Source organism: Odocoileus virginianus, chromosome 3 (assembly GCF_023699985.2).
Source record: "Odocoileus virginianus isolate 20LAN1187 ecotype Illinois chromosome 3, Ovbor_1.2, whole genome shotgun sequence".
NCBI lineage: Eukaryota > Metazoa > Chordata > Mammalia > Artiodactyla > Cervidae > Odocoileus > Odocoileus virginianus.
In genome coordinates this window covers 8,040,707-8,065,836 of record NC_069676.1, presented here as the reverse complement: position 1 = coordinate 8,065,836, position 25,130 = coordinate 8,040,707, and the positions used below count along the sequence as shown (strand labels likewise).

Below are 25,130 nucleotides of genomic sequence, written 5' to 3'. Positions count from 1 at the left end.
GGAAAATATGTGTAAATACGCGTACACACACAACAGAATACTACTCAGAATGAAAAAGATGAAACCTTTCATTTGCAACAACATGGATACAATTTGAGGGTTTTTTGTTAAGTAAAATAAAACAGATAGAGGAAGACAAATACCCTTTGATTTTACTCACATATGGAACAGAATGAACAAACAAAGCTAGCAAATGAGCACTTCAAAGCAAACAAGATCTAAAATGTAGGGTGAATTGCTTAAAGGGGATCGACTTCATCATGATGAATGGAAACTAAAGTTTTGCTTGTGAGTGCTCTGTCCCATATACAGAAGTTTTTTAAAAAAAGTTTGTACACATGAAGCTTATACGATATTATCTCAACAAATGATTTATCAGTTAAAAATGGGAAAAAAAGACATATATTTGTGTTTTCTAAGATCATTCATCCATTGAAAATGGAAGAAAAATAAAACATTACTGAATTGAAATTACACCTGTGTTGGACAGGTTTGTTGAGGTAGCCCTAAGTGAAGTTTTCTCTGTACCCATATCTTTTGAAACATGACACTGAAGCGTCTTGCATTAGGAGGAGGTGGGTCTTTCTCCACCTTTGTATCTGGGCTAGACTTAGGATTTTTATTTGCTTGAGTCCATAGAATTAGGTGAAAATAACGGTGTGCCTTGCGAGGACTGAGTGCATTTCTGCTGAATTCTCAAATAACTCTGCCTCAGAAACATGAATAAATCCAGCTGGGCTACCCCAAGTTCATGAGGACCTATGGAACAGAGCTTCACAGTCCCAGCCAAGAACATGATAAATCAGCCGATAGCTAACTGGGGGCTTCCCTCATAGCTCAGTCGTTAAAGAATCTTCCTGCAGTGCAGGAGACCTGGGCAAGGAATGTCCTCTTGAAAAGGAAATGGGAACCCACTCCAGTGTTCTCACCTGGAGAATCCCAAGGTCAGAGGAGCCTGGCAGGATACAGTGCATGGGATCGAAAGAGTCGGACATGACTTAGGGACTAAACCACCACTAGCTGATTCCCCCAGTGTATTAGAATGCTGAACCAAGATCCACAGAGCCTCCTCAGCTGACTTTCAGGTAAATAAATACACAGGAGGATCTGAGCAGAGATCAGCACAATTCCAAACCATCCACTTTAATAAACCAATGTCACATCATTTGCTTTCAAGGTAGATTGTTACGTGGCAATGGCATCCTGATATAACAATCAAAATAAACTGAAATGAAGGTGATTATAATAATTCCACAGGGCTTCCCAGGTGGCTCAGTGGTAAGGAATCTGCCTCCAAATGCAGGAACCACAGAGACGCAGGTTCAATCCCTAGGTCAGGAAGGTCCCCTGAAGGAGGCAATGGCAATCCACTCCAGTTTTCTATCCTGGAGAGTCCCATGGACAGAGGAGCACGGTGGGTTCAGTCAAAAGGGTCACAAGGAGTTGGACATAGCTTAGCGACTGAGCGTCTTGCCATTTCTTAAATTTGAGAGAGCAGAAAATCATAAAAGAGAAAAACTAATAGATATGATAGAAATCACTAAGCCTAATCATGTGAGTTACATAAATTGCAATGAAGGAGGCAAAGTCAAAATATGATAATTCCAAGAAATAGAGGAGCAAATTCTCTTATCACAATCTGATCAAAGATTCTGATCAGAGATTTATAATTTCTGACTCTGAGGCTTTGAAACTTTAAGTTATGTTCCCTTCTTTAGCCCACAGCCATGGGCCTTTTTAGAGCTGCCTTTCTAAAGAATGCTCGCAGAGCTCTCTTTATATCTTTGTTCCTCAGACTGTAGATGAAGGGGTTCAGCATGGGTGTGACCACAGTGTACATCACGGAGGCGATTGTACTTGAATGTGCACTGTGAGTAGCAGCAGAGCTAAGGTACACTCCCAGGCATGTGCCGTAAAATAAGGAAACAACTGAGAGGTGAGACATGCAGGTGGAAAAGGCTTTATATTTACCCTGAGCTGATGTGATTCCACATATGGAGGAAGCAATCTTAAAGTAAGAGTAAAATATGCCTGTGAAGGGACCAGCACCCAGTAACCCAGCTGCAAAATACATGACCATTTCATTAAGGAGATGGTCAGAACTGGCCAGTTGGACCAGCTGTTTGAGTTCACAGAAGTAGTGAGGGATGAACACATCTCTACAAAAGGACAGCCTTGATACCATGAAGGTCTGTATCAAGGAATCCAGGACACTGATGGCCCAGCTAACTAGAACCAGAATGACACAGAACTGGGGGTTCATGATGACCTTGTAGTGAAGGGGGTGGCAGATGGCCACATACCGATCATAGGCCATCACAGTCAGGAGAAAGTCATCCAACCCTGCAAACAGTATGAAAAAATGCATCTGGGTGATGCATCCTTCATAGGTGATGGCTTTGCTCTGTTTCCATATGTTTTGCAGCATCTTTGGGATAGTGGTGGAGGTGAAAAAGATGTCTATGAAGGATAGGTTGGAGAGGAAGAAGTACATGGGAGTGTGGAGGTGGGAGTCTGAGCTGATGATCAGGATGATGAGCAGATTTCCAAACACAGTGACCAGGTACATGGAGAGGAAAAGACCAAATATGAGGGGCTGCAGTGCTGGTTCCTCTGAAAATCCCAGAAGAAAAAATTCTGAAGCCTTGGTTAGGTTGCTTGGTGTCATTTGTTGATGTTGACTGTAAAGAAACATGACAATATGAATTATTTTCACAAAAAGGTCCATTATACTGTTCAAAAATATACTCTGTATTTTGCTCAGTTATATTTAATTACATTTCTTAATTAATTTCAATATTTTGCAAGAACTTGATCCTCTTTAAGAAATTCCCTCTGTCATTTCTAACTTGCAAATGTGTTTCAGTTTTAGCATTTTCCCCATGATGTCATGTAATCCACATATTTAATGAGAAATTTTTTCATTCCTTTGGGCACTATATATTGAGTGAAACAATATCTCAGGTACTGTCTAGGAAATGTTCATAGGGTGCTGAAATATGAAAACTTTAAAAATCTGTCCATGGAGAATAAATATTACGATATGTGCATGTGAGTGTGTGTGTATGTGTGGGCTCGGTCATGTCTGACTCTTTGTAACCTCATGTACTGTAGCTTTCCAGGCTCCTCTATCCATCTATCCATGGGATTTCTCAGGTCAGAATACTGGAGTGGGTTGCCATTTCCTCCTCTACGATATATATGCCTTGGGAGATGGTGAAATGTTCTGTGTAGAAATTTGAAAGAACATATAAGGGAAAGACTTATGAAAGGCTCCTATTATTTAAGGCAAGACAGGCAAAAAATAGTTATCATTTGAACAGAGACCTCAAGGAAGAGAGAGCAGGAGCCATGAACGTGCCAGGCACAAGGAAAACTTTGTGCCTGGCAGAGAGAATAGCCAGTGCAAAGGCCCTGGGGAAGGTACCTGTCTAAGATGTTCTAGTTTTTAAAAAAGGCACTGATGTGGGAGGGGTTAATGAGGGGAGGGGGTAAGAGCAAGAGGGAGAGTGAGGAGAGATGGAGCCAGAGGAGGCTGAGGAATAAGGTGGGCTCCCCATTGCTGTTGAAACTTCAAACCCCCACTATGTTCTCCTAACACTTTATGAAATGCCTGCACATACAGATGTCCTGTATGTTTAAATGGATCCCTTCTGTTGATTGAGTTCTGGCCTCTGTGTATGAGAGTCACCTTGGAATATGTGAGCTTGGTACCACTGCCCTGAAGACTTCTCCCATTCCATGGGGCAAGAAAACAAAGACCTACAGTGAGACCCTGGTTTCCCAGGCTGTGTTACTTCCACCTTGTTTTCACCCTTAATTACCCTGATGAAGTTAAGGTTGATGTTGCTCAAGGTGATTAGATCAGATTATGTACAAAGGGCATCCAGAAATTCCCTTTTGTGCATTTCCCAGGTGGCTTCCCAGGTAGCACAGTGATAAAGTATCTGTCTGCCAATGCAGAAGATGCAAGAGACAGGGGCTCAATACCTGGGTTGGGAAGATCCCCTAGAGCAGGAAATGGCAACCCACTTCAGTTTTCTTGCCTGGGAAATCCCATGAATCAGACAAGACTGAGCACAGAAGCAGATTTCCCCAGTACCAGTGAACATGACGCTCAGTTTTGGCGGTTATTTTATTCTTGTAAAAGCACATCAAGATACGTTCAGGGAACATGTGTATCTCTACATTGTTTACCTAGATGTCTGTGTCTTTCCTCAAAATTTCAAAACCTGGATTTTATATGTATATATATGCACATATATCTAATTCACACACATAAATATATTCCACATATATATGCATAATCCACATATATATATATATGTATATATAAATTGTATGGATTTATATATGGATTCCCAGATAGCTCAGTGGCAAAGAATCTACCTGCCAATGGAGAAGTCACTGGAGACATACTTTGAATCCCTGAGTCAGGAAGATCCCCTGGAGGAGGGCATGGCCACCCACTTTAGTATTCTTGCCCAAAATATCCCATGGACAAAGGAGCCTGGTTGGTTACAGTCCATGCGGTTGCAAGGAATTAGATATGACTGAGCACAAGCAAGCAGAAATATATATATATATATATATATATATATATATATATATATATAGAGAGAGAGAGAGAGAGAGAGAGAGAGAGAAAGAGAGAGAGAGAGAGAGAGAGAGAGAGAGAGATGGTGCATAAGCTCAAAAAATCCCTGAGACTTTGGTGAGGAAAAGCCTATTTGGTTCCGGTCACATTTCATGTGTTGTTATATTCCATCCATGGCCATGGAAAATAATGAAAAAGCAAAAATAAAGTCATTCAAAAGAAAAGATCACTATATCTTCATGGTGTGAAGCAAATAGAGATTTTATAGCCCATGAGATAAAATGCCAAAAGCAATAAACCAATACTATACACAAGGATGTTTGTAAAGTAAAATGAAAGTAACTGAATGTTGAGCATTTGACATATCAGCTAGCAGAATTGTTTTCCTGTGCCCATTTCTTGTTTATTTGACTAACCAGGTTTACATTGCAGACCTGGCAAGTCTCTGTCTCCATTTTCATAAATAGCATCTTTGCTTTGCTTTACTTGTGTTTTGATTGATTTTTTGGTTAGTTCTCAAGACATCCTTTGTCCTAAGTCTGATCTTTGTCCCAGCATCAACAAAGTCCACGGTCCACACATATACACCTACACTCTGTGACAATTTCAATCTTGTCACTGAATTACTTTCTTCATATTAGTTATCTGAGGACATTGCATTATGCATACATGTCTTTCATTGTATTCTGCCTTCTCAGTCATGATTCTAGATCCCCCAGGTAGACTTCACCTGTTTTGTTAACCAAGTATGTGAATATATGTGAGGGCTCAGACCTAAACCAACTGCCTGTAGTGCAGGAGACCCAGGTTCAATCCCTGGTTGGGAAGATCCCCTGGAAGAAAAAATGGCAGCCCATTCTAGTATCTTCCTTGGAGAATTCCATGGACAGAGGAGGCTGGTGGGCTACAGTCCATAGGGTCACAAAGAGTCGGACACAACTGAACGACTAACACTTTCACAAAAATAAACTGGGAAAAATGAAAAGAAAGGAAATAATGAGACCAAGTTAAATAGTGTAATTACAAAACAAGTCTGCTGCTGCTGCTAAGTCACTTGAGTCGTGCCTGACTCTGTGCGACCCCATAGACAGCAGCCCATCAGGCTCCTCTGCCCCTAGGATTCTCAAGGCAAGAACACTGGAGTGGGTTGCCATTTTCTTCTCCAAAAAACAAGTCTAGTAAATGAAATTAAATGAAGTATTGAAAACTAAATGAACAAGAAATAATTTATGATATCAATAAGAATTAAACTGAAAATGACCTCTAGGTAAAATAATATACTATGTAATGTTTATATAATGTTTTTTCAAGTAGCAAATGCTCATTTATTGTTGTTGAATGAATCAGGATTTATTTCTCATTTTATATCAACATTTAACATACATGAACATTTATTTAAATTTGTTTGGAAGGATAGAATTGTTGGTAATAGCTGGCATAACTATTTAGCAAAAAATGAAGTTTTGCCCCCCCAACATCTAATTTTAATAAAATATTAGAACAATTATAGCCCCAGTGTAAGAGTAACCAAAACATTTTAGATTAATATCTTGAAATCTACATATAAAATCTGTGGCTGTGTAAAATCATCATAAATAAGGCAAGATGCTCAGCAGTGAGACAATAGAGATGTACAACTGAATTAAATTTTTAAATGTTATGGCCAAAAATATGCCTCAAAAGTCACACACACACATAAAACTGGAGAAATTTTACTATCTGAAATATCTAAGATGTTGAGATCATCTGTGGATGGTACCAGTGTCAATTCCTGGTTTTGATATTATGGTATTTAAGATATTGGGAGAAATTGGGTGAAGAGCTCATGGGACATTTCTGAATTTTTCTGTAATGTCCTGTGTATCCAGTATTATTTAAAAATAAAAAGCTAATTATAAAAAGTCATTTGAAAACATATTTGTAAAAATCACTTGAGAGTCTGTTTAGTGTAGGAAAATGGGCATATAATATGAGTATATAACAGTAATAGCAAATCAAATATATATACTTGGTCACCATTTTGATTATATATATTATATAATATTAAATATATTTTGTATCACATATTTTATATTAAATATATAAATTTCCTCTAACTCAGTATATAGTTTAAGAAGACAACAAGGAAGCTCTTACATACCATCATCTTGGGAAAAACTTGAGCCAAGAACTTCCAAACTAGTAGCAAAAGAGTGCTCTCTGACTCTTCTGGCAAAAATGACAGTATTTTAGGGGAAAATCTGAAGACATCTCTAACTATTCACAATGTGGATGTGTTTTAACTCAGGATTCTCCAGCGCTGGCACAACTGATCCAGATAGTTGTGGTGGGATCTGTCCTGTGCCTTGTAGGATGCTGTGCAATATCTCTAACTTCTTCTGAGCCCTCCACGTGTGACAACCACAGTCACAGCTAGATTCTGACTTTCACTACCTTACGTTTCTGTATCACTGATATGCTAGTGATTTAATTTTAAAGGACATGAAGGACCGTCAAAGGGAGACTAACACAGGCACACAATACAGGTTCTGCATGTGCGCATGCACGTCGTGTCTGAATCCACGCGACCCTGTGGACTGTAATCAACCAGGCTCCTCCATCCAAGGAATTCTCCAGGCAAGAATCCTGGAGTGGATTCTGTGCCCTCATCCAGGAGATCTGCTCAACCCAGGGACCGAACACACATTTCCTGTGTCTCCTGCGGCTCATGTGCATTGCAGGCAGATTCTTTACCCAGTGAGCCACCTGGGAAGCCCATGATACAGTCAAGTAATAAATCATTAGAGTAGTAATTGGAGGCAAGTCTATGGGAAATTATTAAGAAGGAAAAAAGGTAGGGAAAATGATTTCACTAAAACATGAGGGGCAATTTTGATGTGCAAAGGATCCTATTCATGCATTTGTATAAAACTGTATTGGCATGTATATGTAGATAGTATACAAAGAGAAGTTTTACAATAAATTAAGAATTTATGGGACAAAATGTCAGTGAGAATGAAATTAGTCTATGTCAAGTGATTTCAAAACAGCTGTATGTAAAAAACTTGGGTGAATATCTAAAGAATATTATATAGAAATATGAAATAGTAATGATTTAACAACATCAACATGGGTCATCAATACAAAATTAAATTGCCAAGACTTGGTAAAAAAAAAAAAAAAAGACTATAACAGAATGAATTTTAAAATGTAGTGAGAATGCATTACCTGAATTATTTCCTCTTACATGAATATGTGTAGATTTCTATTTCTTTTAGGAAGACACAAGTGATCTTTGGTCAAAAGGTAATGAAGCATGCCTTCCACATGAAGGCCAGGTTTGATGCAACTTTTAGAAACAGATCTAATCACACACACACACACACACACACACACACACACACACACACACACAATGGAAAGCAAAACAAAAGAAAGCAAAGGAAAAGAGCAATATAAAGACTTGGAGAAATTAAATAGGGTGATTTATTAGCACTAAAGATGTAGTTACTTCACTGCCATTTTTTGTTAAAACAAGAATTTACAAGTGAAGAAGTCTAACCTGAGAACTCAATTCTTTCAGAAAAATTTAAAAAATGGGAAAGCAATGGAGGGAGCACATGTGCTTGATTGATATATTGATCACATGAAAACTATATACACTCATAACTCCTCTCAAATGCATCTATGCATACATGTACAGGCATGCATGTGTGCTAAGTCACTTGAGATGTGTCCGACTCTTTGTGACCCCATGGGACAGTAGCCCACCAGGCTCCTCTGTTCAAGGGACTCTCCAGGCAAGAACACTGAAGCGGGTTGCCATGCCCTCCTCCAGGGGATCTTCCCAACCCAGGTATTGAACCAGCATCTCTTATGTCTCCTGCAATGCCAGGTGTGTTCTTTACCATTAGCACCACCTGGGAAGCCCTCTTCAGTTCAGTTCAGTCCAGTCACTCAGTCATGTCCGACTCTTTGCGACCCCATGGAATGCAGCACGCCAGACTTCCTTGTCCAGCCCCTATACATACATAAAAGAGCTAAATAGCAAATAGCCAGTCTATGGGGGGGGGACAGAAAGAAAAAACAATTCATGGTTTGAAAGATTGGAAGTAACCACAGAAAATTTCTCCTATTTGCCTATACTAAAGCAAAAATTTCACAAAGATAATTTGAGATAGAGAAAGTAAATAACCAATAAATCCACATACATATTCATCCTCTCAAATAATGAGATAGTTTCAAAGTAAGCACATCCGTATCCCCCTTTACACATCTTAATTTTTTCTTTTTCTCTTTCTTTCACAGAAAATAACGTGAAAAATGGCATTCGCACCTGCTGTTACAAAGACATATTTGCAAGCACTTATTGATGTGAAATGTTCTCATCATTAAAGAAGCATTATGGAAATATGCTCCATTTTAAAAGTTAAAAAGAAATGCTTTCACTTCATTTTATAGCCCTCCAACTAATAGCCTATCTCTCTATTGCAGGTAATTAATATGTTCAGACCTATGTTCTACTCTTACTGGAAGGAATTTATGTTTCCCCCCCATTTTCTAATGGGGCTTCCATTCCTAACATTTAATTGACATCACAGAGCATCATCTTCCTGAGTTCTATGTTCATTACTCTTTTTAGCATCATTAAAATACACTGATATTTTAATCAAGCAAGAAAACAACCACAATGGTCTCTGGGATTAACTGAAGTAAGCAGTCTCTCAGGTAATCGTTCTTGGATTTCATTCTATTTGTCATTCTTCTGCAGTGTCTTTTGAACTCACCTGCATGGGAACGCTGAGAGGAAGAACCTCGTGTGGGAGTCTGAATCCCTTCCTGGATGGTTGATGATGGAGACTGAAGCTCTGTCCCCAGACAAGTCAGCAGGAAAGGGCCATGCATTGGTCCTTCACCAGACTTAGGACTCTAAAAGCAACAACTTGTCTCATCCATGCCCAGGTTGTACAAGTTCGGGGACACAGCAGAGGAGATATTCACAGTTCTCATTACATACATTCCCCTCTTTTTATTAATACAATGACCTGTAAGCACATGAAATTCCTGAGAGAGTTGGTCTGGGCAGAAAGGATGTGTTTCCCTATTGGTTCTCTGTTCTCAGGAGACCAAGTAACAAACCAGAAGAACTAAATATGTATTAATATTTCTCTATTAACTCTCTTGTCCTCCAGCTATCTAAATCTCCCAGCACTTTATCCCAATCCTGAGCTTAAGTTTTCTCCAGCCTCTGAGACTCAGGTAACTGCTGTGACTAGGTCCCTTGGTTCAAGAAAGCATTGACCTATGGTGGGGACATAGCTCAGGAAATCCTTAGAAAAGCTTTTTTCCCTCTTTCTGAGAGGGACAAGAGTGTCCCTTTAATGTAAAACATTGGAGTGCACTTCATGGCTTCCTCACCCTTTTGCTAAAACCTTTAGGAATTCCATATTATATCTGAAGTTAAGAGCTACCAGTCAGCCCTTAATTTAAAAAGGTTTGTAAGTTGTGAGATATAGTTAGATATTGCCAAACACCATAACCTACCTCAACACATTACAGAGATTATCAGATTTAATTTTTAAAGAAGCTTCTTCTGTGAGGTGGTACTACTACAACTCCATCCTCCATTTCAGGAATGAGGTTCAGAGGAATTTCACATCCTGCTAAAAATCACAAACTTGTTATGGGATGGAGTCTTGACTGGAATTTTATCAGGATGTTTCCAGTTCTCAAACTCTGGTTCATGGTTCCCAGAGAGAGACCTGTTTTTTTGGTTTGTTTTGTTTTCTTTTTTCATTTATTTTTATTAGTTGGAGGCTAATTACTTTACAATATTGTAGTGGGTTTTGTCATACATTGACATGAATCAGCCATGGATTTACATGTATTTTGATCCTGGAGATATGTGGCAATGTCAAAAAGGATCCAGCTGAACACCCACAATATCCAGGACTCAACACAGATAATTGTCCTGCAAAAAGGTTAACATCTAGAAGATGATAGACACACTTTAAACCAGCACTGCTCCAAGTTTCTAGCTTCCCAGATGGCTCAATGATTAAGAACCTGTCTATCCATGCAGGTGATGCGGATTTGATCCCTGGCTCAGGAAGATCCCGTGGAGGAAGACACAGCAATCCACTCCAGTATTCTTGCCTGGAGAATTCCATGGACAGAGGAGCCTGGCAGGCTATAGTCCATAGGGTCGCAAAGAGTTGGACTTGACTAAAGTGACTTAGCACGCATGCATCTTTAAGGAATTCATCTAGTTATATGAAAAAATGATTAATTCCCAAATTATCCAGATCCAAGGCTGAGAATAAATCTGAGAAACTGGGAAAACTTATGGTTTATGAAAAAAATATTTGAATTATGAGAGATATCACAAGCCTTAACTGAGTTATATAAATCATATGGAGAAGCTGAAGTCATAAAGGAAAATTCCAGGAAATAAATTGAAAGAGCAAGTTCAACTTCTACAGCCTGATCAGAGAATCTAATCAGAGATTAGCAATTTATGGTTCTGAGGCCTTTCTTCAGCCCAGGTGAATTACATTTTTCTATAGCTGATATTTGAAAGAACGCTCTCAGAGCTCTCTTAATATCCTTGTTCCTCAGACTGTAGATGAAGGGGTTCAGCATGGGTGTGACCACAGTGTACATCACTGAGGCTGTTGCACTTGAGTGTGAGCGGTGGGGAGCAGCAGAGCTAAGGTACACGCCTAGGCATGTACAGTAAAATAAGGAGACGACTGAGAGGTGTGATGCACAGGTGGAGAATGCTTTACACTTCCCCTGAGCTGATGAGATTCCACATATTGAGGAAGCTATCTTACAGTAAGTGTAAAGGATACCTGCAAGGGGAACACCACCCAGAATCCCAGCTCCAAAATTCATCACCAGTTCATTAAGAAAGTTGCTGGAACATGCAAGTTGAATCAACTGCTTGAGTTCACAGAAATAGTGAGGGATTTTCACCTCTCTGCAGAAGGACAGCGTCAATACCATTAAGGTTTCTAACAAGGAATGTAGGACACTGATGATCCAGCTAACCAAAACCAGAATTCCACAGCGGTGTGGGTTCATGATGACCGTATAGTGAAGGGGGTGGCAGATGGCCACAAAGCGGTCATAGGCCATCACAGTCAGGAGGAAGTCATCCAACCCTGCAAACAGCATGAAAAAATACATCTGAATCATACAGCCTTCATGGGATATAACTTGGCTCTGTGTCTGGATGTTCCACAGCATCTTTGGGATGATGGTGGAGGTGATACAGATGTCTACAAAGGACAGGTTGGAGAGGAAGAAGTACATGGGGGTGTGGAGGTGGGGGTCTGAGCTGACGGCTAGGATGATGAGCAGATTTCCAAACACAGTGATCAGGTACATGGAGAGGAAAGGTCCAAATACGAGGGGCTGCAGTTCTGCTTCCTCCTAAAATCCAAGAAGAAGAAATTCTGAAACATGTGTTAGGTTCCTTGGTACCATGGGCTGAAGGTAACTATGAGGAAAGAGGAAAATAGCATGACCAATTTTTACACAATTAGATATCGCTCACATTGTTGAAGGGCTGCCATTTATAATTGCCTATCAAAATATTAATTTCAAAAATTTGTTCATGAATTCAATCCCCTTGGTGGAATTTCTTATATCATTTTAACTAGCAAGATTGTTCAACTTTCAACATTTTCCCTGGCAAGTCAGGTATTTCTCATATTTAGGGAGAAATTCTTTCATTTTTTCAGGGCATTTAAATTGTGTGCCAACAATGTTCCAGGTGCTGTCTAGGCAATGAGTATGGGGTACTGAAAAATAAAAGATCTGACTATCCATCTACAGAGAAAAATTCAGAGAATTATAAAAAAAAAAAAAAAAAAAGAAAAGTTATGTGCCAGGACTAGCTGGTAAAGAGAACAAGTCCCGATCGCAACGGCACGGAAGCCTGAGAAAAAAGCCGATAGTAACGAATGGGGTCAAGAGGACTGAATGCTCTGTAGGCAAGTCAGTGATTTTATTGAGCAAAACAGCTACCTTTATACTAGTACAAGCAGAAAACATAGTTCATAAAAATGCCATCTGGTTTTTGTCACATCAATACAATTCTTTGTCTTAAGTGATTGCAAAAGCTTACATCTTGTTTTTGGCATTCCAAGATAAACTACTAAGTGAAGGTCACTGCTATGTTTTTCTCAAGGAAGAACAAAGGAGACCCGGCAAATGTTTTACTACTTTATCATGGGGTGGCGGGACAGGTAATGGCCTCTTTCAAGGCTTTCCCAGGGCCTTTTTGGGCCTTGAGCAGGCCGGCTCCCCGCAGTTATCTATAGCTTCTCAGATCGTGACAGATGCTATGAAGAAAATGAAAGCAGGTATAACAGAATGAGTAAAGAGGGGTGCTATTTTTTATGGATGTTCATGCTAAGACTTGAAAACTTGAAAATCAAGGTGACATTTCCATGAACACATCAGATGAAATGTGTGCCAGTCAGGGAGAACAGCTGTGCAAAGAGAGGTACTTCTTTAAGATGTTCAGTATGGGAAAGGTAATGGCCAGGAGCAAGAGTGAGGAGAGATGATGTCATAGGATGCTTAGGAGCAAGGTGGCCTCCCTACTGCTGCTGAACCATCAAATATCAAGGAGTCCCTTATATACATTATGTATTTTTAGAACCTTAGGAAATTTTTGCAAAGTTGGCTTGTAAGTACTAATGAATCCCTTCTGTCAGTTGAGTTTAGAACTCTGTTATAAGATTCACCTTGGAATGTATGGGCTCAGAACTCCTGCTTGGAGAACTTAACACACTTCACAAGGCATGAAAACACACACACACCGTAGAACCTTCCCTCCTAGGCTGTGTAACTTCCATGTCGTTTTCACCCCTAACTACCCTTATTAAGTTAGATGTTGATATAACTCAAGATGATCATGGCAAATTACCTAGAAATGGCATTCAGAAATTCCAGATTGTAAATTTTCCAACATTCCCAGATAGCTCAGTGGGTAACGAATTTGCCTGCAATGCAGGGGACACAAGAGACGCAAGTTCGATCCCTGGGTCAAGAAGATCCTCTGGAGAAGGGAATGGTGACTCACTCTAATACTCTTGCCTGGAGAATCCCATGGACAGAGGAGCCTGGTGGGCTACAGTCCATAGGGTTGCAAGGAGTTAGACACAACTGAAATGACAGAGCACAGTACCTATAAACTTAGAGCTCTGCTTTGGTATAGCCATTTGATGCTTCATATTAAACTTCTGTTGAACATTTATTACATAAACTCATGTTGTTGTTCAGTCAATAAGTCATGTCTGATTCTTTCCATGGACTGCAACACATCAGGCTTCCCTGTCCTTCACTACTACTGGAGTTTGCTCACATTCATGCCCATTGAGTCTGTGATGCTATATGTTTGTATATATATATATATATATATATATATATATATATATATATATATATATGTGGTCCAGTGGTTAAGAATCTGGCTATCAATGCAAGGGTCACGGGTTCGATCCCTGTTCCAGGAAGATTCCACATGCCACCAGATAACTAATCCCATGCATCACTACTACTGAGTCAGAGTTCCCTAGAGCCCATGCTCCCCCAAACAGAAACCACCACAATAAGCAGCCTGCACACTGCAACTAGAAAGTGGCCCTTGCTCGCCCCAACTACAGAGAAGCCCACACATCAATGAAGACCCAGCACAGGCAAAAATAAATAAATAAATAAAACTGAAAAATGATGTATGTATACATCAAGAGAGAGAGAGGGGGGAATTGGACATAAGAGAAAGAAAGATCTCATAAGCTCAAATGGTCCCTGACAGACTGTAGTAAAGAAAGCCTTCATTGGTTCTGGTGACATTTCATGTGCTATTATACTCCCTTGATGCCCAGGAAAAATGATATAAAAGAATACACTTACCCAAAAGATAAAGTAGTGATGTCTTTATGCTTTAAAACACTTGCAGATTATACCACTCAAGATAAAAATGAGCAAAGACAAAAAAGCAAAACAACAACAATAACAACACTTTGTAAAAGGATGTTTATAAAGTACAGTACATAATGTAAAATGAATGTTGACCACTTTTAATGTGCTATCCTGTGCTAAGTTGCTTTAATCATCTCTGACTCTTTGCAAACCCATGGACCGTAGCCCGCTAGGCTCTTCTGTCCATGGGATTCTCCAGATAAGAATACTGGAGTGGGTTGCCATTTCTTCCTCCAGGGGATCTTCCTGACCCAGGGATCGAACCCACAACTCATGTCTCCCACATTGGCATGCAGGTTCTTTACCACTATCGTCACCTGGAAAGCCCATCTTTAAGATGAGGCTGCAAAATCTGTTTATCCAGTGTCTGTTTTATATTTTTTGGTTTAGTTGTTTTTCTGTGGTCCAATAGCAGACTGGCAATCCTCTTTCTCTCTTTTCATATGTGGCCCCTTCTGTTTGCTGCTCTTGGGTTTTCATCATTTTTCTCTTAATTTTTGTTCCTAGCTTGCCCAACCGTCAGTGACCTCCACAGACCATAAACATACAATATACATGTCCTGATGATTCCAACCTTCTCTCTGAGAAACATTCTTTGTATTAGTTATCTGAGACATTGTGTTATTCATACATCTATTTCATTGTACTCATCTTCTCAATGAACACAGAGTCCAAGCAGACAAAGACTTTGCCTGTTGTGTTCAAGTTTGTATTTTAACAGTGTGTGAATATATATGTTCAATATAAAGCGTCAGACATGACTGAGCAACTAAACTGAATTGAACTGAATATATATGCACTTGTACAAAAATGAATTTAGAAAAAATGAAAAATTTGGAAAAGAAGGAGAATGAAACCAGGTTAAATAGTATGGTTTCAAGACAAGTTTAGGAAACAAATTTGAATGGAGTGTCGAAAGCTAACTGTGTAAGAAATATAATAGCAATAACTTATGGGTTTTCCTTGTGGTTCAGCTGGTAAAGAATCTGCCTGCAATGCAGGAGTCCTAGTTTGATTACTGAGTTGGGAAGATCCTCTGGAGAAAGGAACAGCTACCCACACCAGTATTCTGGCCTGGAGAATGCTATGGACTGTATGTATAGTCCATGGGTCGCAAAGAGTCGACAGGACTGAGAGACATTATAACTCATGATATAAAAATGGAGTAATTAAATTGACAATGACCTAGATATAAAATAACATAAAACATAATCTTCCTAGAATGTTCTGGTATATAGCACATTCTCAGTTATTTGTTGAATACATTAGGATTTAGGTCTCTATTTATGTACATTTAATATGTGGAAGGCTGCATTTCATTTTATTAGGAAGAAGTGAATTTTTGATGAAATTAAACACAAATATCTAGTTATTTTGCCAAGTCTATAGTTTCCGACTGTAAAACATATAACAAAAAATTAGAAAGGTTATGACCTTAGTGTAAGAGTAACAGACATTTCATAGATAAACATCTTGCAATCTACATATAAAGTCTCTGGGTAGGTGAAACCATGGCAAATAAGTCAAGATATTCAGAAGTAAGAAAATAGACATTTTTAACTAGAGAAAAAACATTAATTTATGACCAAAAGTAAGTTCTTTAAGTCAGTTCAAAAACAATATTTTGCAAAAATTATTTGAAAGATTGATACCTAGAGAAAAATGGTCATATAACATGTGGGTACATAATCATAATACTAGGCAAATCAAAATCATGACCAAGCATAAAAATCTTTGCTTGAACTCAGTACATAGTCTAAGAGAACAGCAAAAAATCTTTATCATACTATTGTCCTGGAAAAAATTAAAGACCTTCCACATTTTGGGGTAAGAATAATTACCCTCAAATGTGCTAGTGGTAGTAAAGAAGCAGTCTCTGATTTTTATGGAAGAAATGTGAGGTATTACAACTTTTTAGGGAAACAATCTGAAGATAGCTATTAATAGTCAAACTACAGATATTCTTTTTTTACTTTAAATCAATTTTTATTTTAATAATGAGTAAGATATTTTCCATTAGGAACTTAAATGCTTTCAGACTGACAAATATCTTGAACAATTACCATAGTCAAGAATATATCCAAAGTGGACAGTACAAACAAGATGCTAATTTTGGGAACTACCCTAGCAGTCTGGTAGTTAAGACTCCATGCTTCCAATGCAAGAATCAAGGGTTCAATCCCTGGTCAGGGAACAAAGACTCACATGCTGTGTGACAAAAGAAAAGAAAAAGGATGTTAATTTTTTAAAAATGAGTAAAAACAAAATTTTATGGGAATAAGATAAGATGTATGTATTGTCCATTAATCCACTTATTAAATAAATACTTACTGAATACCTGCTCTAGGCTATACAGTAAGCTAGTCACTGAAGATTTTAACCCAATTCAAGGATAATACAATTTAACCAAGAAAAAATACATTTGTAAAAGACTTACAGAAATGAATGTCATATTGCAATTAAAATAATCACTATGATGGACACAAACAATGCTCAAGAAGCATGTCAGAAACTGAGCTAGTCTAAAGCAATGCTAAGCAAAATAAGTCTCACAAACAAATGCACTGAAATAGGAAAATTTAACACTAGATCAGGAACAGGGAAATAGAGATCATAGTGGGTTGCATTTCCAGAAGCTGAAGATCTAAAACTCATTGTTTCCAAGCTCAGCATCCTTGACTTTTTTGCTTTCACTTCCTTTAACATTTGTTGTTGTTTAATTGCTCAGTCATGAGTGACTCTTTTGTGACCCCATGGACTGCAGCCCACCAAGTTCCTCTGTCCATATGATTTCCTAGGCAAGAATACTGAAGTGAGTTGTCATTTCCTACTCCATGGGATCTTCCCAATCAAGGGATGGAACCCCACATGTCATGCATTGCATGCAGATTCTTTACTGCTGAGACACCTGGAAAGCCCTTCCTTTAAATAACTAAGTCATTAAACACGTGATAGAAATTTCCTGTATCTGTCTTCTCGTCACAGCAGCAGTTGATCACAGCTTCCTCTCCCACTGTGTGTTCTGGGCCTCCTTGGCCTCTGCTTACTCTCATGCTCCCCTCATGTCTAACTTAAAAACAATAAATATTACAGTGTAATTGTCTCATAATGCTGTGTCAGTTTCTGTTATACACAGTGAGTCAGTTATAAGTATATACACACATATCCCCTCTTGTTTGGATTCTCTTCCCCTTTAGGTCACCTCAGAGCTTTGAGTAGGGTTCCCTGTGCTGCACAGTAATTTCTCACTAGCTGTCTCTTTTATACATAGCAGTGTATACATGCCAGTCCCAATCTCCCAATCCATTTCACCCCACATCCCTCCTTTGGCAACCATGAATGTGTTCTCTCTATCTTGGTTTCTATTTCTGAAAGGAGAAATAGAAAATGCAGAGATTCTTTAACTGAGAATTCTTCCATGTTGGCACAATTGACATTCAGGTCCAGTTCACTATGGTGGGGTCTGTCCTGTGTTCTGCAGGTGTTAGAGCCTCCCTGACCTCTGTGGACCCCTGCTCATGTCACTGTCATAAAGGTCTGGACATTGCTCAAACTGCGCTGGGGATGCTTGGTTAGAACGACAGTTTGAACATAACTAACTGAACATATTTTTATAGCACTTGCATAGCAGTAGTTTAATGATAAAGTTAGGAATGGCAAAATGAGAGTAACACAGGCACACCATGAAATGGTGCATGAAATGCATATGCTGTGATAATAGCGAACCATCACTGTCATCATCATGTCATCATCATTAGTGCTGAGAGGGTATATAGTGAGGAAATATTGGGTAAGAAGGAAAATTGGACAAAAGAAAGAAAAACGATTGTGCTTTTAGGAAGTGTAAGAGTATATATGTGTGCATAATACAGAAAGAGAAATTTTAAAATAATCTAAAGAATTTATGGCAAAAAATGTTAACTTGAATGAAACTAGGTTAAGTAAAGTAGTTTCAAAACAACTGTATGTAATGAAATGGAATGAAAATTTATGTTATATAAAAATGTGAAATAGTAACAATTGAACAAAATCAACATGGATCATTAATATAAAGTTAAGCTGCCAACAACTTGGAAAAAAAGAATAAAACAGAATGCCTTTTGAAATGTAGGGAGAAAGCAGTATTTAAGCTGTAATTTCACCTCATGTGAATAGCTGTGGATTTCAGTGTACCCTGGTGGCTCAGATGGTAAAGAATCTGCCTGCAATGCAGGAGACCCGGGTTCGATTCCTGGGTCAGGAAGATCTCCTGGAGAAGGGAATGGCAACCCACCCCAGTATTCTTGCCTGGAGAATTCCATGGACAGAGGAGTCCATGGGCTCACAAAGAGTCTGGCATGACTGAGTGACTTTCACTTTCAATTTTCAAAGAAAGTATAGTGATCATTAGGCAAATGATAAAGAAGAATGCCTTCCAAGTGATGGCTTGATGTGAAGCAACTTTTAAATATAGGTCTAATCAAAAGGATCAATTAGGGATTTTCCTGGTGGACCAATGGTTAAGAATCGGCACTTCCACTGCAGGGGGCACAAGTTCCATCCCTGGTCAGGGAACTAAGATCACATATGCCATGTAGGGTTGCCAAAAATCAATAAATAAAGGAGCAATTAGAAATAGCAGAGCTGCAAATGCATGTTGGAACAACTGTAAACGGTGATTTATTAGCAGGAAGGATACAGAACTTTCATCTTCATTTTTGTCTAAAACAATGATCGGCAAGTGGAGAATATTAAACTGACAGCTCAATTTCTTTCAGAAAAAAAAAAAAATATATAGTGATGCATGTAAGTGGAATCTAGGAAAATGGTACAGAGGAACCTATTTGTTGGGTGCGAATAGAGACACAGACGTCGGGAAAAGACATATGGACACAGCTGCAGGGGAGAAGGGGATGAACTGGGAGACTGGGACTGACGCAGGAGCAATGCCGTGTGTAAAACAGAAGCTAGAGGGAGCCTACTGTGCCGCACAGGGAACTCAGCTCAGCCCCTGTGACGACCTAGAGAGAGGGGACGGGGATGGGAGGGAGGTCCATGAGGGAGGAGATGTGTGTGTACATACAGCTGATTCACGTCACAGCACTGAGAAACTAGCACGGCGTGATAAAGCAACTGTCTGCCAATAAACAAATAAATAGAAGGCAACGGGGAATATACGATATGGTCGAGAAATCTGACCACACCAAATTCACATATATTCACAATTCCCCTCAAATACATCTATACATAAGTAAAGAACTAAAGGACAAATAGCCAGTATGAGGAGGTGGTGGGAACCTCCAACTGTTTATTTGAAAGATCATAATTATAAGCAAGAATAGAAATTCTCCAGTTCTATTCTACCAAGGAAAGGAGTCATATCGATAATTTGAGATACAGAAAGTAAATAGTTATCAAATCCACTTACATATTCAAGCATCATAAGTAATGGAATAATCCAAGTTCTTTAGCATTCCCCTTTATGCAAATTAATTATTTTCCTTCCATTTTTTCCCCCCATAGAAGATACTGTGAAATACATGTCTCTTGCAACTGCTGTTGCAAGGATGTGTTTGCAGGCCTTCTTTGGTCTGGACCTTTCTCATTAGTAAGGAAATACAGTCAAATATGCCCATTATTGAAAGTTAGACAAAAATGCCTTCACTTCATTTTATGTCCCTCCAGTTAACACCCTACCTCTTTCTTCCAGTGAATTAGTAAGATACTTGGATATACTTTCTATTATCCTCCTGGAAGCCCTTTATGACTCTCTTGTCTTTTGTAATTGGGCTTCCTTTCCTGTCATTTAATTGTCATCACTGAGCATTGCCTTACTGAGTTCTCTTTTTAGCATCTAAAAATACTTTAATATTTCAATCAAACAAGCAAACCACCACAGTGCTCTTTGGACTCTGGGATAGACTGAATAATTTTTCACATGTCCTCAGGTAAATATTCTTGATTTTCATTCTCTATGACCTGTTCCTGCAGTGTCTTTTGGGCTCTTGGACTCACCAGCATGGGAACTCTGAGAGGAAGTTCTCTAGGTGAAGTCTGAATCCCTTCCTGGATGGTTGATGATGGAGACTGAAGCTCTGTGTGCAGACGAGACCACAGGAAGGGTTAAACTATCGAAACTTAAGCCAGACTTAGGACTCCAAAAGCAACAACTGTGTCTCATCCACACCCAGGTTGTGCAAACTCAGGGACCACAGCAGAGGAGATATTTACAGCTCTCTCTGTCTGCTCATTATGTGCATTTCTCTCATTTTTCAATGGCCTGTAAGCACATGAATTCCCTATGGAACTTGGCCTGGACAGAAAGAAATTTTTCCTGCTGATGCTCTGTTCTCAAGAGATCGGGTTATAAGCCAGGAGAATTCAGACTTCTTGGGCTTCCCTGTTGGCTGAGCGAGTAAAGAATCCACCTGCAATTCAGGAGACATAGCAGATATGGGTTTGATTCCTGGTTCAGGAAGATCCCCTGGAGGAGGGCGTGGCAACCCACTCCAGTATACTTGCCTGGGAAATCCTATGTACAGAGCCTGGAGGGCTGCAGTCTAAAGGGTCACAGAGAGTTGGACATGACTTAGTGACTAATTACTTCTTAAGACCTATGCCAATAGGACCTTTTATGATTATGTTTCCAAAGAATTTTTTCAGACCCTTCTTTAAGTCTTTATTTCTCAGACTATAGATGAAGGGGTTCAGCATGGGTGTGACCACAGTGTACATCACCGAGGCTGTTGCACTTGAGTGGATGCTGTGGGTACCAGCAGAGCTGAGGTACACTCCTAAACCCGTACAATAAAATAAGGAGACAACAGAGAGGTGAGATGCACAGGTGGAAAATGCTTTATACTTCCCCTGAGATGATGAGATTCTGCCTATGGAAGAAACCATCCTAGAGTAAGAGTAAAGAATACATGTGAGGGAAACCCCAGCCAGCAACACCGCTCCAGAATACATCACCACATTATTGAGAAAGGTGTCCGAACTGGCAAGTTGGATCATCTGATTGAGTTCACAGGAAAAGTGAGGGATTTCTAAGAATGTACAGAATGACAGTCTCAACAAACTTAAGCTTTGTAACAAGGAATGCAGGACGCTGATGACCCAGGACACCAGCACCAACAGTTCACAGAGCTGGGGGTCCATGATGACCATGTAGTGCAGGGGGTGACAGATGGCCATGAAGCGGTCATAGGCCATCACTGTTAGGAGCAAGATGTCCAGTCCTGCAAAGAGCATGAAAAAATACACCTGGGTGATGCAGCCTTCATAGGTTATGACTTTGCTCTGTGTCTGGATATTCCACAGCATCTTTGGGATGGTGGTGGAGGTAAAACAAATGTCCACAAAGGACAGGTTGGAGAGGAAGAAATACATGGGGGTATGGAGGTGGGCTTCTGAGCTGATGGCCAGTATGATGAGCAAGTTTCCAAATACAGTGATCAGGTACATGGAGAAGAAAAGACCAAATATGAATGGTTGCAATTTTAATTCCTCTGAGAATCCCAGAAGAAGAAACTGTGAAACTCCTGTTAGGTTTCTTACTGCCATGTGTTGATGGTGACTATGGAAAAAGAAGGAAATAGCTTGATTTATTTCCACACAAAAGCATCATTACTCATGTGGTAAAAATGCTACCATTTCTATTTTGCCATCAATAATTGCTTTCAACATTTTGTTCATGGATCTTATGCACTTGAAGGAACCTCCTGTGGCATCTCTAGTTAGCAAAGTTGTCTCACGGTCAGAGTTTCCCCCAACATGTTATGTATACTATAATTTTAATGAGAAATTCTTTCATGCATTTGAAGAATATAAATTGAATTGTGACAATATTCCAGGTACTATCTATGCAGGGAGTTAGGGTGTTGGAAAACAAAAGCACATAAAATCTGGTTGTGCAAAAAGGATATAAGCAAATAAAAAGTTACATAGAAATTTAAATGTATATATAGCATGTCTTATGCTTACGGGTCTCTTAAAAAGAGACCCATAAAATAAAAAGAAAGCTGGCATAAAAGCAGGAGTGAAAAGGAAATACTATTTTGTGCATGTTTAGATAAGAACTGCAAACAAGATGCTATTTGAACAGACTTCAAAGAAAGGTGAGTGTCATGAACAGACTTGGGGAAGGGTGTCCTTACAAGGGAGCAGCCAGTGCACAGGCCCTGAGGAAAGTGCTTGTTTAAGATGACCCAGTGGATACCAGGAAGCCAATCTGGTGAGGGAAAATGAGGAGGAGGATTAGTGAGGAGAGATATTGTCAGAAAATGCTGAAAAATTATGTAGCCTCCGTGTTACTGCTGAAACTTCAAGTCATAAAGTCCACATGTGTCTTCAGTGCTTTAGGAAACTCCATATGTTAAAAAGCCTATACGACTTATCTCACTTAGCATAATGGCTTCAAGTTCCAACCAAGTTGTTGCTAATGGCAAGATTTCATTCTTTTCGTAAAAACTGGTGTATCTAAACTGTTTTATTAGTTTCAGGTGTACAGCATAGTGATTTGATATTTTTATAGATTATACTCCATTTAAAATTATTCCAGAATATTGGTTATACTCCCAGTATAGTGCACATTGCATATTTATATCCTATTTGTTTTGTTTTATTTCTTAATATTATTTTTTAAATAAATTATTTATTTATTTATTTTGTCTGTCCTGCATCTTCATTGCCATTCAGGCTTTTATGATGAATGAAATAAGTCAAACAGAGAAAAATAGTCATTGTAAGATCTTGCTTATATGTGGAATCGAGAAAACAAAACCAGAAGCCAAGCTCGAAGATAGAGAGAACAGATTGTGACTGCCAGACGCAGGAGCAGGGAGTGGGAGTGAGTAAACTGGATGAAAGGGGTCACAGGTACACACTTCCAGTTATAGGATAAATAAGTCATGGGGCTATAATATACAATATTGTGACTATTGTTAATAAAATTGCATTGCATATTTGAAAGTTGCTAATAGAGTAAATCTTAAAAGTTTCTATCAAGGCAAAAATTGTAACTACACTTGGTGGCGTGTATTAACTAGACTCATTTTGGTAACCATTTCAAAATATATATAAATATTGGATCATTATGTTATAAACCTGAAACTAATATAACCTGAAACTAATATAACATATGTTGATTACATCTCAATAAAAGATACTTTTAAAAAAATGCTTATAGGAAACAAAATTTAAGGAAAGTTCATAAATGACTTCTCAAAGAAATGATATATGATAATTACAATTTAATGATATCACATGTGTCACTAATTCAATTTTAGATTTGGAAATGAAAGACTATGACAGAAACTCTTTTATAATGTGGGGAGGAAGCAGTACCTAAGTTATAACATCCTCATCCATGGGGACATATGGACTCAAATTCAGGTATGGAACACAAAGTTGTCTTATTTAAATGTAAAGGAGAATGCCTTCCAAATATTAGTGATTGAATATGTGCAACTTTCATAGATCGATCTGATCAAAATAGAATAAATTAAACAATAAGGGATAAGAGATATCAAAGGTAGTTGGAAATGCATTAAAAAGCATGATTTATTAGCACCTAATAAACAGAAGAACATTTTCATTTCTACTTAGAGCAAGGATTTTTAAGTAAAGAATATTTAAGTGACAACTCTATTCCTTCAGTTACACTTTTTTTCTTAAAGCAATAAAGATGAATTGCAAAAAATGAAAAGCAATAAGATGAATTGACACTGATTTCACCACACAAAATTTATAAACTCTCAGACATTATGTACAAATTTTATATATATATACATAAAATAAGTAAATGGTAAACAGCAAGCTTGATGAAAAATTTTAATTCTTTGTTTGGAAGAATAAAATATAAACCAGAAATAAAAAATGCTGGATTCACCTGGAGGGATGGGGTGGGGAGGGAGTTGTGAGGGGGTTTCTGCTGAAGAGACACATGTATACCTATGGCCAATGCATGTTAATGTGTTGCAAAAGCCGTCACAATATTATAAAGTAACTATCTTCCAATTAAAATAAATAAATATATTTAAAAAAAATAAATTAAAAAGAAGAAATGTCCTGATTAGTCATGTCTCTATATTTTCAACATAGAAACCAATTGGTTAGCTTATGTATTCACTCTTACAGGAAATAAGTACAGATGAAGCTCATTAATACATCATTTTTCACATAATAGTATGTTTTATTTTCTACATTGAGAGAAGAAATACTGTGAAATATATGTATATCTCATGAACTGCTGTTTCAAGAAAATATGTGGAGGCATTCCTTAGTCTGGATACTTCTCATCATAGTCAAATATGCTCCATATTAAAAAAAAAAGTCCTCACATCTCTGTACATCCTTCCACATCTAATACCCTTTGTCTCTACTCCAGTTAATTGCAAAATCCTTGAACTTATATTCTACTTTTACTAGAAGCACTTTATACCTCCTATTCCCTCTTCTCATTAGGCTTTCATGTTCAGCTTTTAATGGTCAACCTTGACCTTGCATTGCTAGTTCAATTTTCACTTCTATTTTTGGGATAAAAAAGGAATATATTATTAATCAAGAACACAAACAG

At 38.5% G+C, this 25,130-nt stretch overlaps 3 protein-coding genes across 3 annotated transcripts; all 3 read right to left on the bottom strand.

Moving 5' to 3' along the window:
• Positions 1-1,714: 1,714 nt before the first annotated feature.
• Positions 1,715-2,668, bottom strand: LOC110122614 (olfactory receptor-like protein OLF4). The gene has a single exon (XM_020913797.2). It carries the CDS (start codon positions 2,666-2,668, stop codon positions 1,715-1,717), a length of 954 nt encoding a protein of 317 aa, XP_020769456.2.
• Positions 2,669-11,083: 8,415 nt separating this feature from the next.
• LOC110150737 (olfactory receptor-like protein OLF4) lies at positions 11,084-12,051 on the bottom strand. The gene has a single exon (XM_020913799.2). It carries the CDS (start codon positions 11,966-11,968, stop codon positions 11,084-11,086), a length of 885 nt encoding a protein of 294 aa, XP_020769458.2. The 5' UTR covers positions 11,969-12,051.
• A 9,103-nt stretch (positions 12,052-21,154) lies between these two features.
• LOC110122611 (olfactory receptor-like protein OLF4) lies at positions 21,155-22,018 on the bottom strand. The gene has a single exon (XM_070460185.1). It carries the CDS (start codon positions 22,016-22,018, stop codon positions 21,155-21,157), a length of 864 nt encoding a protein of 287 aa, XP_070316286.1.
• Positions 22,019-25,130: the final 3,112 nt, after the last annotated feature.

Coding starts and splice junctions, on each gene's coding strand:
- LOC110122614 (XM_020913797.2), bottom strand. CDS start 2,668: ATGACACCAAGCAACCTAACCAAGGCTTCAGAATTTTTTCTTCTGGGA.
- LOC110150737 (XM_020913799.2), bottom strand. CDS start 11,968: ATGTACCTGATCACTGTGTTTGGAAATCTGCTCATCATCCTAGCCGTC.
- LOC110122611 (XM_070460185.1), bottom strand. CDS start 22,018: ATGTACCTGATCACTGTATTTGGAAACTTGCTCATCATACTGGCCATC.